At 38.2% G+C, this 14,686-nt stretch overlaps 1 protein-coding gene across 2 annotated transcripts in view; it reads right to left on the bottom strand.

Annotated features, from left to right (window-relative positions):
* LOC133522111 (inactive rhomboid protein 2) overlaps nt 1–14,686 on the bottom strand; it is a 224,983-nt gene that overhangs the window by 7,494 nt on the left and 202,803 nt on the right. The window contains exons 7-11 of one of the 2 annotated variants that reach the window (XM_061857323.1): nt 6,608–6,814; nt 6,003–6,032; nt 4,851–4,939; nt 4,443–4,698; nt 4,002–4,256 (exon numbers count right to left, since the gene is read on the bottom strand). In XM_061857323.1, coding sequence (XP_061713307.1) covers nt 4,002–4,256; nt 4,443–4,698; nt 4,851–4,939; nt 6,003–6,032; nt 6,608–6,814 — 837 coding nt within the window. The remainder of the gene's footprint in view (nt 1–4,001; nt 4,257–4,442; nt 4,699–4,850; nt 4,940–6,002; nt 6,033–6,607; nt 6,815–14,686) is intronic. The other variant, XM_061857324.1, reaches the window with a different exon arrangement.

The following is a 14,686-nucleotide window of genomic DNA, read 5'->3' as shown; positions in this document are numbered from 1 at the left end:
TTATTTACAATTATTTGCGTATCGTATATTTAAATTGTATAAAAACAATATCGAATGTTGCCTTTGGAAACTTAAAACATGCTTGCAGTAAGAAAAAACGTCTCTCCTTTGACAGCGATTCGACAGCTATTCCGTTCCATTCAGACAACTTATTAAGAACGGTTTTTCAATGTTCAATATTAAAAAATAAACGTGTTATAGTGATGAAGAGGTAAGTAATAAAATATGAAATATGTATATTTTTATTATTCTTACATAAACAGTAGGATTTTATGTTCGTTATGACTTTTAAAGTAAACTAACATTAACACTCTACTACTCTAAACAGCTACTACGTAAAGTAGCACTTTATGAACAACTGTATTAAAAACCAATTTTGTTTGTAGATTTCAATCGATTTGGTAACAAATTACTTCTTACCTTTTGAGCTGGGCCATAAGCTTCGGAAGTAAGTAGTAGGTATGAAGCCTGCATGTCACTTATATTCATAAATTTAATGTGACGTTTTCGATTTAAGTATTTACGAATTTATACACAATATAGAACCATATACACAATATAGAGCATATTTTTTAGTCAAACCTTTTCACAAAACTTTTTTAAAATAAACTTTAAATTTCACCGGTTCTTAAAGCCCGTCCAGACAGGAAGATCTAATTGACCAATTTCATCAGAAAATAAATTGGCGTCAATCTCATCTATAACTCGGACTCGCCCATGAAGGTTTCCGTACCATTTATGACGTATTAAAAAAACTACTTACTAGATCTGGTTCAAACCAATTTTCGGTGGAAGTTTGCATGGTAATGTATATCATATATTTTTTTTAGATTTTCATTCTGTTATTTTAGAAGTTACAGGGGGGGGGACACATTTTTCCACTTTAGAAGTGTCTCTCGCGCAAACTATTCAGTTTAGAAAAAAATGATATTAGAAACCTAAATATCATTTTTGAAGACCTATCCATAGATACCCCACACGTATGGGTTTGATGATTTTTTTTTTTTTAATTTTATGACGTATTAAAAAAAACTACTTACTAGATCTCGTTCAAACCAATTTTCGGTGGAAGTTTGCATGGTAATATATATCATATATTTTTTTTAATTTTTCATTCTGTTATTTTAGAAGTTACCGGGGGGGGGACACACACATTTTATTATAGATACCCCACACGTATGGGTTTGATGATTTTTTTTTAATTTTATGACGTATTAAAAAAACTAATTGCTAGATCTCGTTCAAACCAATTTTCGGTGGAAGTTTGCATGGTAATATACATCATATATTTTTTTTTAGGTTTATCATTCTCTTATTTTAGAAGGTACAGGGGGGGGGGGGGGACGCACACATTTTACCACTTTGGAAGTGTCTCTCGCGCAAACTATTCAGTTTAGAAAAAAATGATATTAGAAACCTCAATATCATTTTTGAAGACCTATCCATAGATATCCCACACGTATGGGTTTGATGAAAAAAGATTTTTTGAGTTTCAGTTCTCAGTATGGGGTACCCCAAAATTTATTGGTTTTTTTTTTCTATTTTTGTATAAAAATCTTAATGCGGTTCATAAAATACATCTACTTACCAAGTTTGAACAGTATAGCTCTTATAGTTTCGGAAAAAAGTGGCTGTGACATAAACGGGCAGACAGACGGACATGACGAATCTATAAGGGTTCCGTTTTTTGCCCTTTGGCTACGGAACCCTAAAAACTGTTACTAAATGTCGAAATCAATATGATACTCTGGCATACCCAAAATTTAAAAATTGTAGGCAAGAGTTGACTTGTGACTAAGGATTTTTTATGGATCTCAAAAGAAATATACATTTCACTTAATGAGATACATACATGCATTAATTAATTCTATGTTAATTTGTTAGTTTCCGCCCGTGAGCGGCAATTTGATTCTATTTACAATTTTAATTTTACTAAACGAAGTAGGAACCTTTATTTAATTTCTTTAATTCCTAAGTTAAGTAACAATAACATAACAACTTTCCACAGAAAATTAGAATGTTGCGTTTTTCTACTAACAAGTTGGGTGTGTTTCAGTATTATTTCAATGTTTTTTAAAGGATCTCTTATTTTTACATAACATTCACTCTTTATTAAAAACACAATTTAGCATATCAAGACAGAGGCAAGATCCACGATGCAGGCTTCGTCAATATATAGGTATACTTAATACTATATACAAGCAAAAAAACAACCACAACATGCTTCGTTATCGTATTATTCACCTATCCTACAAAATATATATCCACAACACGTTTCGTCAACGGCCTACCTAATATTTGTATAATAAAAAACAATAAACAAATAGAAACCTACCCCCCACTCTGATTTTCAGCCGGACCAAAAGTGCCAGAAATACCTCCGGCAGCATTGCCTCGCTGAATGGCCAGTGATATTTGTTGGACCAGGAAAGAACCAGAGCCCCTTTCTTTCAGCCGTCGCCCTATGCTCTTGATAAAGGCTTAAGCCTCGGCACACCAAGGATCCGCCGTCTCGACAGCAACCGGGATAAAATCGTACACTAGTTCGAGGTTCGCGTATTTGCTATGTTTTAACTTGGCCGCACTTTCAGCCGCTGCGCCTGCTTTGTTCATCGTGTGCGCGAGATAAGTGGGATCAAAAGTACTCACACACGTGGCATCCCAAAGCAAGCTGTGGTCTTTCGCCCAAGGAACAAGCGTAAGACCATCCGGTCTCTTACCATCTAAACGACTTAAGCCCTGGGGCTCCATGATACACGGGAAATTCACCGAGACCAAAGCTCGCCTTCTCAGATCGTTGACAGCACAGTGCCTGGGTATCCTACCCACGCACCGCAAACAGCTCAGCCCATGGTGTCCATCTGCCTCTACCATTACCCTACACCTACACTGTTGCGGGTCGCACACCTTGCTCCCAATTCTCAGTGCCTCCGCCGTCCGTAACGTGTCATTATCGAGCAAGGTTCCCAATAGCGGTGACGGCAAGGCATGAAGCCACGCCCCTGACTCCGGTTCTCTGACAGTCTTCATGTCTAAAGAATTTTAGTATTTGTTGTTTTGTATTTTTTTATCATAGTCTTTTATGTAATTCGACATTAAGAAACTGTACACATCTCTAATAAGTATCTAATATTTAATTGTTTGTATTTTGTAGGTTTTGATAATTTTTTTTGCTTGTAAAATTTTTACATGTAAAAGTTCCTCTGTTAATGTATTGATGTGATAGGTATATATTTACAATCATCTTAAAAAGACAACGATAGGTTTCTGATTTTATTTCATACAAAAAAAGTTGACGTCCTAACTCTTCTCCATTTTTTTTTTGTTCTACGGGTCAAATTGATTCAAATGGCCTAAATACATTTACAACCGTATTAAAGAAACCCTTATATTTAATATCACACACGATAGGTTTCTGAACATTTTTTTCATTAAATACCGATTTCCATGCTTATAACACAATTTGCAGCGTTTTTTGGCGTACCGCACTATGGGAATCACGCGCGAGATTGCAACTCTTTCCAGCCGGCCAGAACGTCAGCTGAGCTGCAGCATTGACCTCATAACGCTGGCCGTGTTACCTATCTGTATTGTACGCTACGCTGGGAAAGGTAATTTATGAATTGATTCGCCAGTTTGAAATTATCTATCCTTCCTGTTTAAGTAGCATAAATATATAAGCGAGTTCATGGTCACTCAAAATTAATGTAAGTCTATAGACTTACATGCCTCATCACGTAAGATTATCCTAAGATACCGGGCCCGATCGGGATTACTACTATACTACTATATATATTAGTGTATAATGGTATACTAAATTATAATAGCCTGCGCTAGGCTGCCTGGATACACTAAGGTATGTAATCCCGATTGGGCCCGGTATCTTAGGATAATCTTACGTGATGAGGCACTGTAGCACCAGCGACTTACATAGCCGCGCAGTTTAGCTTATCGAGGCAGTTACAACATCCCGTGTACTGTCAGTACCATTGGCATCTTACCTCGGCTCTATAAGGTTCAAAGATCGCCGACGCCATATTCCCGGCGACACCGCTCCCCAGATACACCACGGCGATCCTGACCGGGCCCGCCATCTTCTCCAGGTCCCGCATGAACAGCCACTGCAGCGCCAACGACGCCGCCAGGTGGAGCAGACCGGCGTGCACGAACAGCGAGGTCCAGGCGCGGTACAGCTGGTCGGGACGTCGGCGTCGCATGAATGGCAGCATGCCGCATACGTCATCAAGGCAGGACACCTGAAACGTAAGCATTAAATGTTTAAGGACCTCAATCGCATCATTTGAGAAGTCTAGTACTTAAATAATCTGATTAATCAAAAAAGATACGCAGAAAAAGCAAGGTTTGCTTACTTAACACATGCATGAACGGTTCGATACTTCTGATAGAAAAAGAAACCAAGTAGAATGTAAGAAAATACATACCTGAGAACATAACGACGCTTCCTCGTGGAAATAACCCTTAACAAAATCACAGTGCTCTCTCGTCGTGATAACACACTGCCCGTGTACGCCTATGCAGCACGGATGGCCGATGACTTCGCACGCCATGTGCTCGGCGGCGTGGCCCGCGCGGCCCGCCGCGGCGGAGCCGTCGATCACAGACTTGCGGCAGATCGGCCATTTCGTGATGTCGTCCGGCCATTCGTGCGGGGCTATCGAACGTGGAGCTTCGCAAAACCTGGAAATAAGTTTCAAATTTAATTCAATTTCTATTTGTCTGTTTAAGATATTTTAGGTAAAATGCACCAAAGAAAGATTAAGATTTGCATGGCAATACCTACAATACACATCATGCTGTAAAAGTTAAAAAGGTAATGTCGACGCACTTACTTTGGATCTAACCCACAAACAGAGCCCGATATCCGACCTCCGGGACCGGACTCACCCGACGACCATTTTTTCCACGTTGATATTGTGTTCTGAAATGTAAAATGATAACATTAAATTTTAGTATTGGTAGCAGTTGGATCTACTAGGAATATATTTACTTATTTAATGTCTCTTGAGATTAACATCATTTCGTAAGCTCAAATCGGCTTCTTGGTTTATTATGCCTAGATTTGTACTAAGTCTGCCCGATTGGTATATGTCAGGGCAGGACAAATACATAAATGGTCATTGCTAGCAGGAAGGTGGACATCATCTTTGCCTTTATATTACAGATTCAATACTAGTCTTTCCCACATATAACTCGACTAAAATAGGCGATCTAAGTCAAATAAAAATTAAGACATCATGATCATCATTAAACATCATCATCACATGTAGGTATCTGCCGCTCTCGATTACTTTTTCGATTAGAGATATTAGATCTCGACAATTTGCGTTCAAAGACAGACGTCTTTGAACGCAAATTGTTCTATATACATATAGCAAGAGATAATTGTTCTATATATAGAGGAGAAACCTCTTTATTAAGCTATCAGAAAACGGTAGATACTTTCGACGCATAGTCTGATATGCTACTTTTGATGCTGACTTTAATGACGAAATGCTTTATATATTACTACACTACACTTACTTATTACTAAAATTACTTGCTAGCTATTAAGCTAGCAAGTAATTTTAGTTTTTTTTTATATATAAGCAAAGAGATAGGTACGGGCTGAAAAACAGCGCTGTGCAGTCACCAGACTCGCGACAAAAGCCGAGTCTCGCGCCCATTGTCGCACTTAAGAGTTTGAATGTAAACAACAGTTCTACATGGTATATTATCATAGTTCTCAAAAGCTGAAAAATTGCCAACCAGATACTGGCTCCTACTAAACATTGCCAGAACTTTTGTTTAGCTCGTTATCTTATATTGATACAGTAACTACTAGTGAAAACATATTTTCCACGAGTAATTCTTGTTTTTTAAATAGTTGTTTTTTAACTACTAGTATATCTGTAAAAAGCGACATCGACACTTCTCAGGGCTTGCTCGTGGACGATTTGCAGGTAGGTAGTATTCGTAAATAATGTTATGGGAAATTTACTCACCAGACCCACCTTCGGGGTTAATCCTCTTATCTGGAGGGTAAGCATAGACAGAAATGCAAATTTCAAAACTATTTTAGAAACTGTTGTGATTGTGACATATACCACAAAGTATACGTAGGTATTATATGGTATATTGATCGAATGTGTCAATAATTTTTATATCAAGATGATGATAAATTAAGTGACAACTTGGTTCAGATAATATTAACAGTTACCTTTTTCTATGAATCCATACAAGTCTAATAGTGCGTTTTATGTCAGACCTCCTATACCTGTTTGTTGACAAACTCTTTCTTTGTTCACCACCCGCCCGGTAGTTGAGGCTTTTAGCTTGCTAAAGCTTTCTTACAACTACAAGAATTATTCCTTAACATTGACATCGTAAATCTTTAAAAAACAAACAAACACTACTTTTGTTAATTGTTAAATGGACGACTTCACACAGCCACAGACATACGACATAGGTATACACCTGCAAGTTGTGTCGCACTCTGTTGTTGCAGAAGCAGCTGCCTCGCAGAATATCCTTTAGCGTCTCTTCTCACGTAGGAAATAAACTTGAGCCTTTCCCTCTAAATATAGACCAATAATTTAAATTTACTCACCGAGCAGTCAGCCTTGGATGATTGTACACAGCCAGAATCGTCGTTTCGTATGCAGCACGCCGTGTCGCGTTCTCTTCTCGCCGATGCTGCTATCGCGCGCGCTATCCTAGCGTCCCTCCTCATGCAAGGGGCGAATTTAGCACCCAAGTGTATCAGGTCTGCCGCCCGCGGCCCGAGCCAGAAGGATGCTGGCTCTTCCCATTCAACCTGGAATTAATATTATTTTGCCTTTAAAGTGTGTTTATTGTCATGCTTTGCTAATGTTGGCAATAAAATACATTGCGGTTACTTAAAAAAGGTTTATCAAAAATAAAGCACTATACCTACGTACAGATAATAGCGACGATCAATTGGATTTTAAAAGCATACTAAATTAATGTTGCAATTCTTTGAATTTTGTGATGTAAGAATTAATTTCAGAGTGCTGTCATTTGGTAAAACCGGCGCATTTTCATTTCAGGGTCCTATTCAAAATGCCAATCGTTTGAGCCGCAGCGAACAAAACGCTAATGTCTCTCTGTGGCGCTTAAATGGAAGAGAGACAGAGAGACATTACCGTTTCGTTCGCTACGATGCAAACGATTGGCATCATTCTTCATTTCATTCTTGTCTAGGTCCTCAGGGCTCTTATGTGATATATAAAAACAAAAAGAAGACAAGCATGATATTCTTGTCGTCGTATTGAGACTGGGCTTGGGGCATCATTAAAACACTTCTTAAGATAATTCGTGAAACCACTTCTCAAATAAAGAGCCCAGGAAAGCAGCAAAAGCAATTAGTCAATTACATAATTATTTATGTCCCGTGTACTTTGTAAATTATTAAAAATAAAATAAGGACAAGAAAGCATTTTTATGTCATTAAATTTTTTTGTAAATTTTAGCCTCCTTTAATACCTGGCACAGAAAACTTTTTAATTATTAATACCTACCTAAAAGAGCGCGACTAAGGACTTTTGATTAGCAGCGGCTGTAGCACGGTCGCATTTTTATCACTTGTGACTATGCCTGTCATGTTCTAACAAGAATGTAAGTGCGAAAGTGACAGGCATCACTACGCCTATACACGTGATAAAAATGCGACCGTGCTACAGCCGTTGGAGTGTAAGCGAAAAAAATACGAATCTGTTTTTGATGATACATTAACCTAAAGCTATGTTTAAGAAAAAAATAAACTTAAATCTTGATACCAACTTAAAACACATTTGATTATGATTAGTATTACCTATGACAATATTCAAATAAAATTTAGACAAATTAATACAAATTTGTTCAACTTTTTGTCTATCACCATGCCTCATACAGCTACTCATATATAACAAACCACAAGTTAACACTCCCATCTTTTTGCGGTGGGGTTGAATAATCGTTCGTGATTTAGCTTTCAGGTCAATTCGAGTTTTAGTTATTACCTAAATCCATTCCAATATGATACTGATCTGTCAGTGCCAAAAGTGACGTTTTTGGTTGAAGGTTGACATAATGCGCAATTCAGCGGGTCCTCTAAAGGAGATTGGAACCATCTCATATTGGATGGAATGATTTCAAATAAATGTTAGATCTGTATCGAATTATATTGTTAGAATTAGCCTGCGTGGAATGAGACACTACTCCCACTGCCTGTCTTTGTGTATCCGTTTCTCGTTAAGTCTAGATAGTTTTTTCCTCGGCAGTAAACCTCCCCGCCCTTTATTATTAATTTATATATTTTATTAATCATAGTTAATATTTATCAATCCTAGTTTATTAATCATTATTTTTACAAACGTGGGCGTGGTTCAGTTTTAAATATATTTATCATTAGTCTCATTCGAACTTCTGAAACCTCAATTCGATTTGATATAGTAAATAATTTTATTCATTGGATATAAGGTACAAAAACATGTCAGAAACAATAAATAAAAACTTAAAATTACAATTAATCTAAATACAGACTATACAAAAAAAAAACTACGCTAAACTAAACTAAATCTAAAAAAGGTCCCTGCGGCAAGGTCCCGATGATGCTGGCTGCGTTACCCCGCTGAACTGCCAGACTGATGCGTTGAGCGAGGTAACTGCCAGCTCTCCGGTCCCCAGTTGCGTCCCTGAGTCTCTTTGAAAGGTCTCTAAGGAGACTCAGAGCGCCAGGACCCCACGGACCCAGGGTCTCGACGCCGAACGGAACAAAACTGTATTCGGCACCGAGACCGCGGTATTTCCCCACCTTTGCGTTTTCAGCCGCCTCCGCAGCAGCTGCCGCCCTTACCGAGGTTCCGTGGAGATGTGACGGGGCTAGCGTGTCCACGCATGTTGCATCCCACACCAGCACCCGCCCCATACTCCACGGAATCAAGGACATCCCGTCAGGTCTCTTGCCGTCACTTCTCAATATGCCGGTCGGCTCCAATAGAGCAGGCACATTAACCGATGCAAGAGACCGACGGATGATGTCGTTAAGGGCGGCATGTCTGGAAAAGCGGCCCGCGCTCCTCTGGCAGGAGAGACCGTGATGACCTAAGTGGTCAACGTCCGCACCGCAGGGGCAACGATGAGGGGCACACACCGGAATACCTAAACGGAGGCAAATCGAGAGCAGGTGCGTGTTGGGCTCTAAAAAAGTTCCAATTTTAGGGGATGGATGCGCGCGGAGCCAGTGCCCTGCTTCTCTAGTGCCCGCTGCCAAGAGTCGAGCTCTTTCCGCAGCGCTGCACTGGTCGAGAAGGGTAACTAAAGCTAATTTGCACAATGGATCATCCCAATTTCTTTGTGACTCTGGATGTTCAGGGATGTCTTGACCGGGGCACGCATACAGCCACGCATTTTTTGCGTCGTTCAAGCCCGAGATCTCATAGTTTGTGCAAAGAATTTTCCCTATGAGACCCAACGAACTATGTACCGACGACAAAAAAGCTGGCAAAGCTACACCCGACATCCTACGGATGCCTAAACCACCGTGCCTGATGGGAAGGGACCCTTGACACCAAGACCGGTCACTAAACTTAATGTTAAGGACACTTTCTAAATTATTTTTAATTAAATTATCTACTCGCGATAAAAGATCTTGATTTTTCCACAAAGGGCAGCATCGGAGCACGTATGTTAACTTTGGAATGAAAAGACAATATTTGATAATAGAGAGTGCATAATGGGGACTAATTTCGAGTAACCGGTGTGAATGATCTTGGAATTTTGATTCAGAATTTTGAATATAATCAGGAAAACTTTCCTCGAATATTGGGGATCCTAGAAGGCAAAGTGTACGTCTATCAAGAATTTTAATATTGGGTGCCAGTTGATTGAATCTCTGTATCAAACTATTGATATCGACACAGGTATCTGGAATGTAAAGTTCGCATTTATCAAAATTTAACGTTAGACCGATGGATCTGAATTTATCATTTATCAGCGAAAGGTCGGCCAGAACTGAGTCCACGTTACCTCCTAGAGTCCCATCATCCAAATACCACACATTGAATTTCGATGACAGTTTTTTAATTATATTGTTTATCCCTAAACTAAAAATTGCGGGCCCCAGGGGATCTCCCTGCTGGCAACCGACTTCAGATGACAATTCGTTCGAACGATACATCAGCTTCGATGGATCCCCATAACAATGTAGTAAGTAATTGTATATTTCAGGAATGTGAGATTTAACCTCAGAAAGCAAAGTATCCCGGTTTAAAGAATTGAACGCATTCTTCACATCGATTTTCAGTAGAACCTCACACTGACCGGCCTCCAGATAAGACCGGAGGGCATGCACAGCAGCCTCACAGCCTCCTCTGACCCCGAAACCTAATTGAACAGGTTCAAAAGTTTTTTGCAACTTTGCCAAAATGTACTGAACTGCAATTTTAGACGCCAAACGGCGAAACGTTGAACCAACAGCTATTGGCCGTACACCTCCGTCTTTTTTAGTAAGTGCAATTAAATTTGCTCCGTATATAATGGGTACAATATCCGAGTGGATGCCGCCCGAGTACATAAAATTTATTAATTTAGCAATACATGCGATGAGTTGCACGCCTGCGTCTCCCACAGACGGGCCCGTCAAATCTTTTAAATGTTGAGGAGCCAGGCCGTCTAAGCCAGCTGCCGAACCAGTTTTAAAAGAAAGGATGGCGTTGTAAACATCCACGTCTTTGATGTGCAGGCATGACTCGGTCGGTATCGGAGGATCAAAGAAAAAGGGGGTTACCGGAGCAGTAGGATGCTTAGCCTGTAGGGCCAATAGAGTGTCAGGGTTTTCCGGAGACAACACATCACTCGAGAAAAGAAGGCGAGCAGCTCCCTTAAGATCACCGTCGCTGATCTTATTTTCAATTATTTTTTTCCGATTTAGGGTTGACGGACGGCCTTCTTGTACAACTGGCGGGACAGAATGGGGTGAACAATTATTTTTAATTTTTTGCGTCAATGATAGATTCTGATCGTCATCTTTAGCATGCATTATCGTATACGGAAAAACAAGTAGGTGGTGCCAGTCTTGAGGTGAGTTTGACTCGTAACACTTTTGTATCAATTGTGCGAGGTGAGTTGCCACGGCGATTCTAGCTCCGCGAGGGATCCGCTTAACCACCTGAACGTTATTTTTCAGTTGGCTTAGATGTATATGAAAAGTATGGGTATGATGAGCCGGTAGCGCGTGACCTAAGTTCAGTGGGACATCATCTTGACTAACACAAGTGCGGTGAGATTTGGCTTTGTGAATGTTCAAACCCTTAGAGGTTTGAAACGATTTGCAACATAAATGACACGAATATTTTATATTAAGTGACATTACTGATTTTCACCGCGGTTAGCATAAATCATTATTCATAATACTTTATTGCGATCATGGTAATATACATGTTAACAAAATATTTTAAATAGGTAGTTTTAAGAGGTAAGGATAAATTAATACTCGTACTTTAATATAACATTAGAGATACCTACTAAAAATGTCATAATTAAAATAAGCCATTACTAAGAAATTGAAAAACCCATTTGTAACAGTTCATCACTTAAAAAATTAAATGTCAACAAATCAATTCAATAATTCCTTATAAATTTTAGACAAAAAACAATGTAGACAAAGATTTTATCATTAAAAGCGATGTTAAATTTAATATTCTAAGAAGTTACAAATAGCCCATGGAATTGGTACATTTACCTAACATCAAATGAGGTAGTTCTGTTTTGATAATATGTTGGTAGTGATAAAATGGTATTAATAACTACAAGTTTACGACCTCAAAAGCCCTTGGGGTCATTGAAAAGTACATGAAAATTGATTAAATTTTAGGACTTTTTTCAGTTGTTGTACTTTTTTTCCACCAAAATCTGTAGTTACGACAAAAGTCACTATGCACACTTTGAAGTTGAAGAAATTTGCAATTTATTGACTATAATTTTTTCTTAGTAAGCCAAATAGTTCATAAGATACGGCTTCTCAAAGGTTTGTAAAATTTTGAACTAACTGTAACTCAAAAAATGTTATACCAGCAGCTGTGGTTGCAGGAAAGCCGGACTCAAAAGCTCAGCTGTTTGCAACTACAGCAATGGTCAATCCTGCGAGAATATACAGTACCGGAGATGTGTGCCGACATTGAAAAACTATTCATTGATACGTAATCCACTATCAAATGACAATTTCGACCGGCCTGATCAGGTTGACGAAGAAATGCTACCACACACGCTGGCGCCAAAAGGAGTGTCGTGGATTCAGAGAACCAGCCTGATTCATCAAAGATATACAAGAGATACGAGTTATAACAATTTCCCTCGCTGTACTGTATATTATTCATTACACACAATGATTCGAAAGGCTTTCGAGGTCGAAAACTTGAATTTGTCATTACTATTTCATCACTACCAATATGTATAAAAAACAGAACTCCCCCATTTGATGTAAAGCAACACCTCTTTTTTGGTATGATTTCCATGTATTAAAAAAACAAGAAAAGACTCATAAACTTTAACTATAAATTAGGTCAAACACAAATAATGAAAGTACAAACAGCTAGGGATCTTAGTGTAATATTTGACGAAAACCTACATTTTAGCGAGCATATAGATAAAATAGTACGTAAAGCTTATTAGATGTTAGTGTCATCAGGTCGGCTAAGGTATTTAAAAAGGCGCACACATACCTATTGCTTTATAAAGCGTTAGTAAGACCACATTTAGAGTATGCGTCAGTTGTATGGAATCCTCTTTATGCCAAATACTCTAATGCAATTGAAATGGTACAAAAGAAATTTTTGAGAATCATGCGTAAGAGACTTACAGGAAAGAGGATGCCGTACAAAAACTTGCTAAGTCACTACAAAGTATCATCATTGTCAATGCGACGAATAATGTCAGATGCTATGGTACTTTACAATATATGTAGGAGTGAGTACAACAGCAGCGAGCTGTTACAACTCAACTGTTCGCCGTGCCCACGTGCGTCACCAACGCAGGGGTGCGAGGGCCACTGCGTCGCATTTACGACACACAATAAAAGCCTCGTCTCTGTTGAGATCTTTAACACTACCAAAATTCAATTTAAAAAGCAAATCCTTGGAATATTTAATCCCAGAAGACTGATAGTTAATAAGCCACATCATATGTTAATTAGATTACCTTTTCTTTTCCTTGCAAAAATAGAAATCCAAGAATTGTTATTTGTAAATATAGCCTTTACACATAAGATGCTATAATTTTTTTGTTTCTGTTTACCAATTTGCAATAGTTTCTGCCAATAGAAAATACATCTTCATATAATTCATAATTCATAATTAATTTATTTCATAGAATATGGTATATACCAGGGGTTCCCAAAGTGTGCGCCGCGGCGCCCTGGTGCGCCGTAGAAAGTAAAGAGGGGCGCCGTGAGTTCTATCATTATCCGAAACCACAAATATTCGCGGGTACCTATTTGAGCGCTCGCATCGGTAAATAATATAACGTCGTGTCACTCTTTTTCGACCGTGATTTTAAATTTACAAGGGCGCCGTTGCAAAATACTAAACTTGTAACTGCGCCGCATGTTGAAAAAGATTGGGAACCCCTGGTATATACAATTCTGGTGTCGTTGTTTTTTGGTATAGAACAGCATATTCTGCCATCACTGGCGTAGAAATATATACAACAAGAAATTTATATAACTTAAAATTAAGAAACATTAATAAAATGTACAAAATTCAATCGGTCATTTCAACAATAAAATTCAGAAAATAAAATAAAACATTATGTCAGGAAAATACAAGAAAAAAAATACGATTATCACACAAAATTCAAAATAAATATATCATATCATAATTAGAATCAATAAACTGAACTGGACTGTGTATCTCGGTGAGGACTGTCGTGGAGGAAAATGCATGTTTTATGTGTAAGTTAGTTTTAATAGAACCTTATGTACATTTTACTCTGTTTGTTCTCCTAATAAATAAAATAAAGTCGGATAAATCTATAATGTCAATTTAATACCATATTGAGTAGATTTTTTAAAAGTTTGAATGAGGATAATGATATTTTAAGACTGTAACCACGCCCACGTGGTGCCTACAAAACTTCGCATTATTAACACAAGAGGATAAAAAAGGAGGTATCATTTAAGAAAGTATTATTAAAATATACAAATAAAACCCTGCATAATATGCTAAAAGCATGAAAAAATATATTTACAAAAGTACTAATCCGCCTACATATACTTATATACTATGGATCTACTTTAACACGGGAGCCCGCTTCTGATTTTAATTGAATTTCTTGTTCATACGGCTCAAATACATAACCCATAACTGTTTCAGGACAAGAACTTGAAATCAGAATCGGGTTCCTATCTTGTGTAGCTTTTTGAAATTAAAAATGTGTTACTTATAAGATGTGTAATCATGTCTAGTCAAAATGGCGAATTGCAAACGAGGTAAACATTAACATCACCTCATTAACTATTCGGAACGAGTACCGCAGATCCAACTTTAGCGTACGTTCTCACTTAATAAAGATAACATAGTTGTTACTTAATAAAGTTCACCGAGCCTGCTATGAATTTAAAGCAATATTTCGGTGACTTACTTATAAACTTGTATTAAGCCTACGCGACATTAGGTACTTACTTGGGCATAAC

The sequence above is a fragment of the Cydia pomonella genome, chromosome 10 (genome assembly GCF_033807575.1).
Source record: "Cydia pomonella isolate Wapato2018A chromosome 10, ilCydPomo1, whole genome shotgun sequence".
NCBI lineage: Eukaryota > Metazoa > Arthropoda > Insecta > Lepidoptera > Tortricidae > Cydia > Cydia pomonella.
This window is presented reverse-complemented; position numbering and strand designations above follow the sequence as displayed.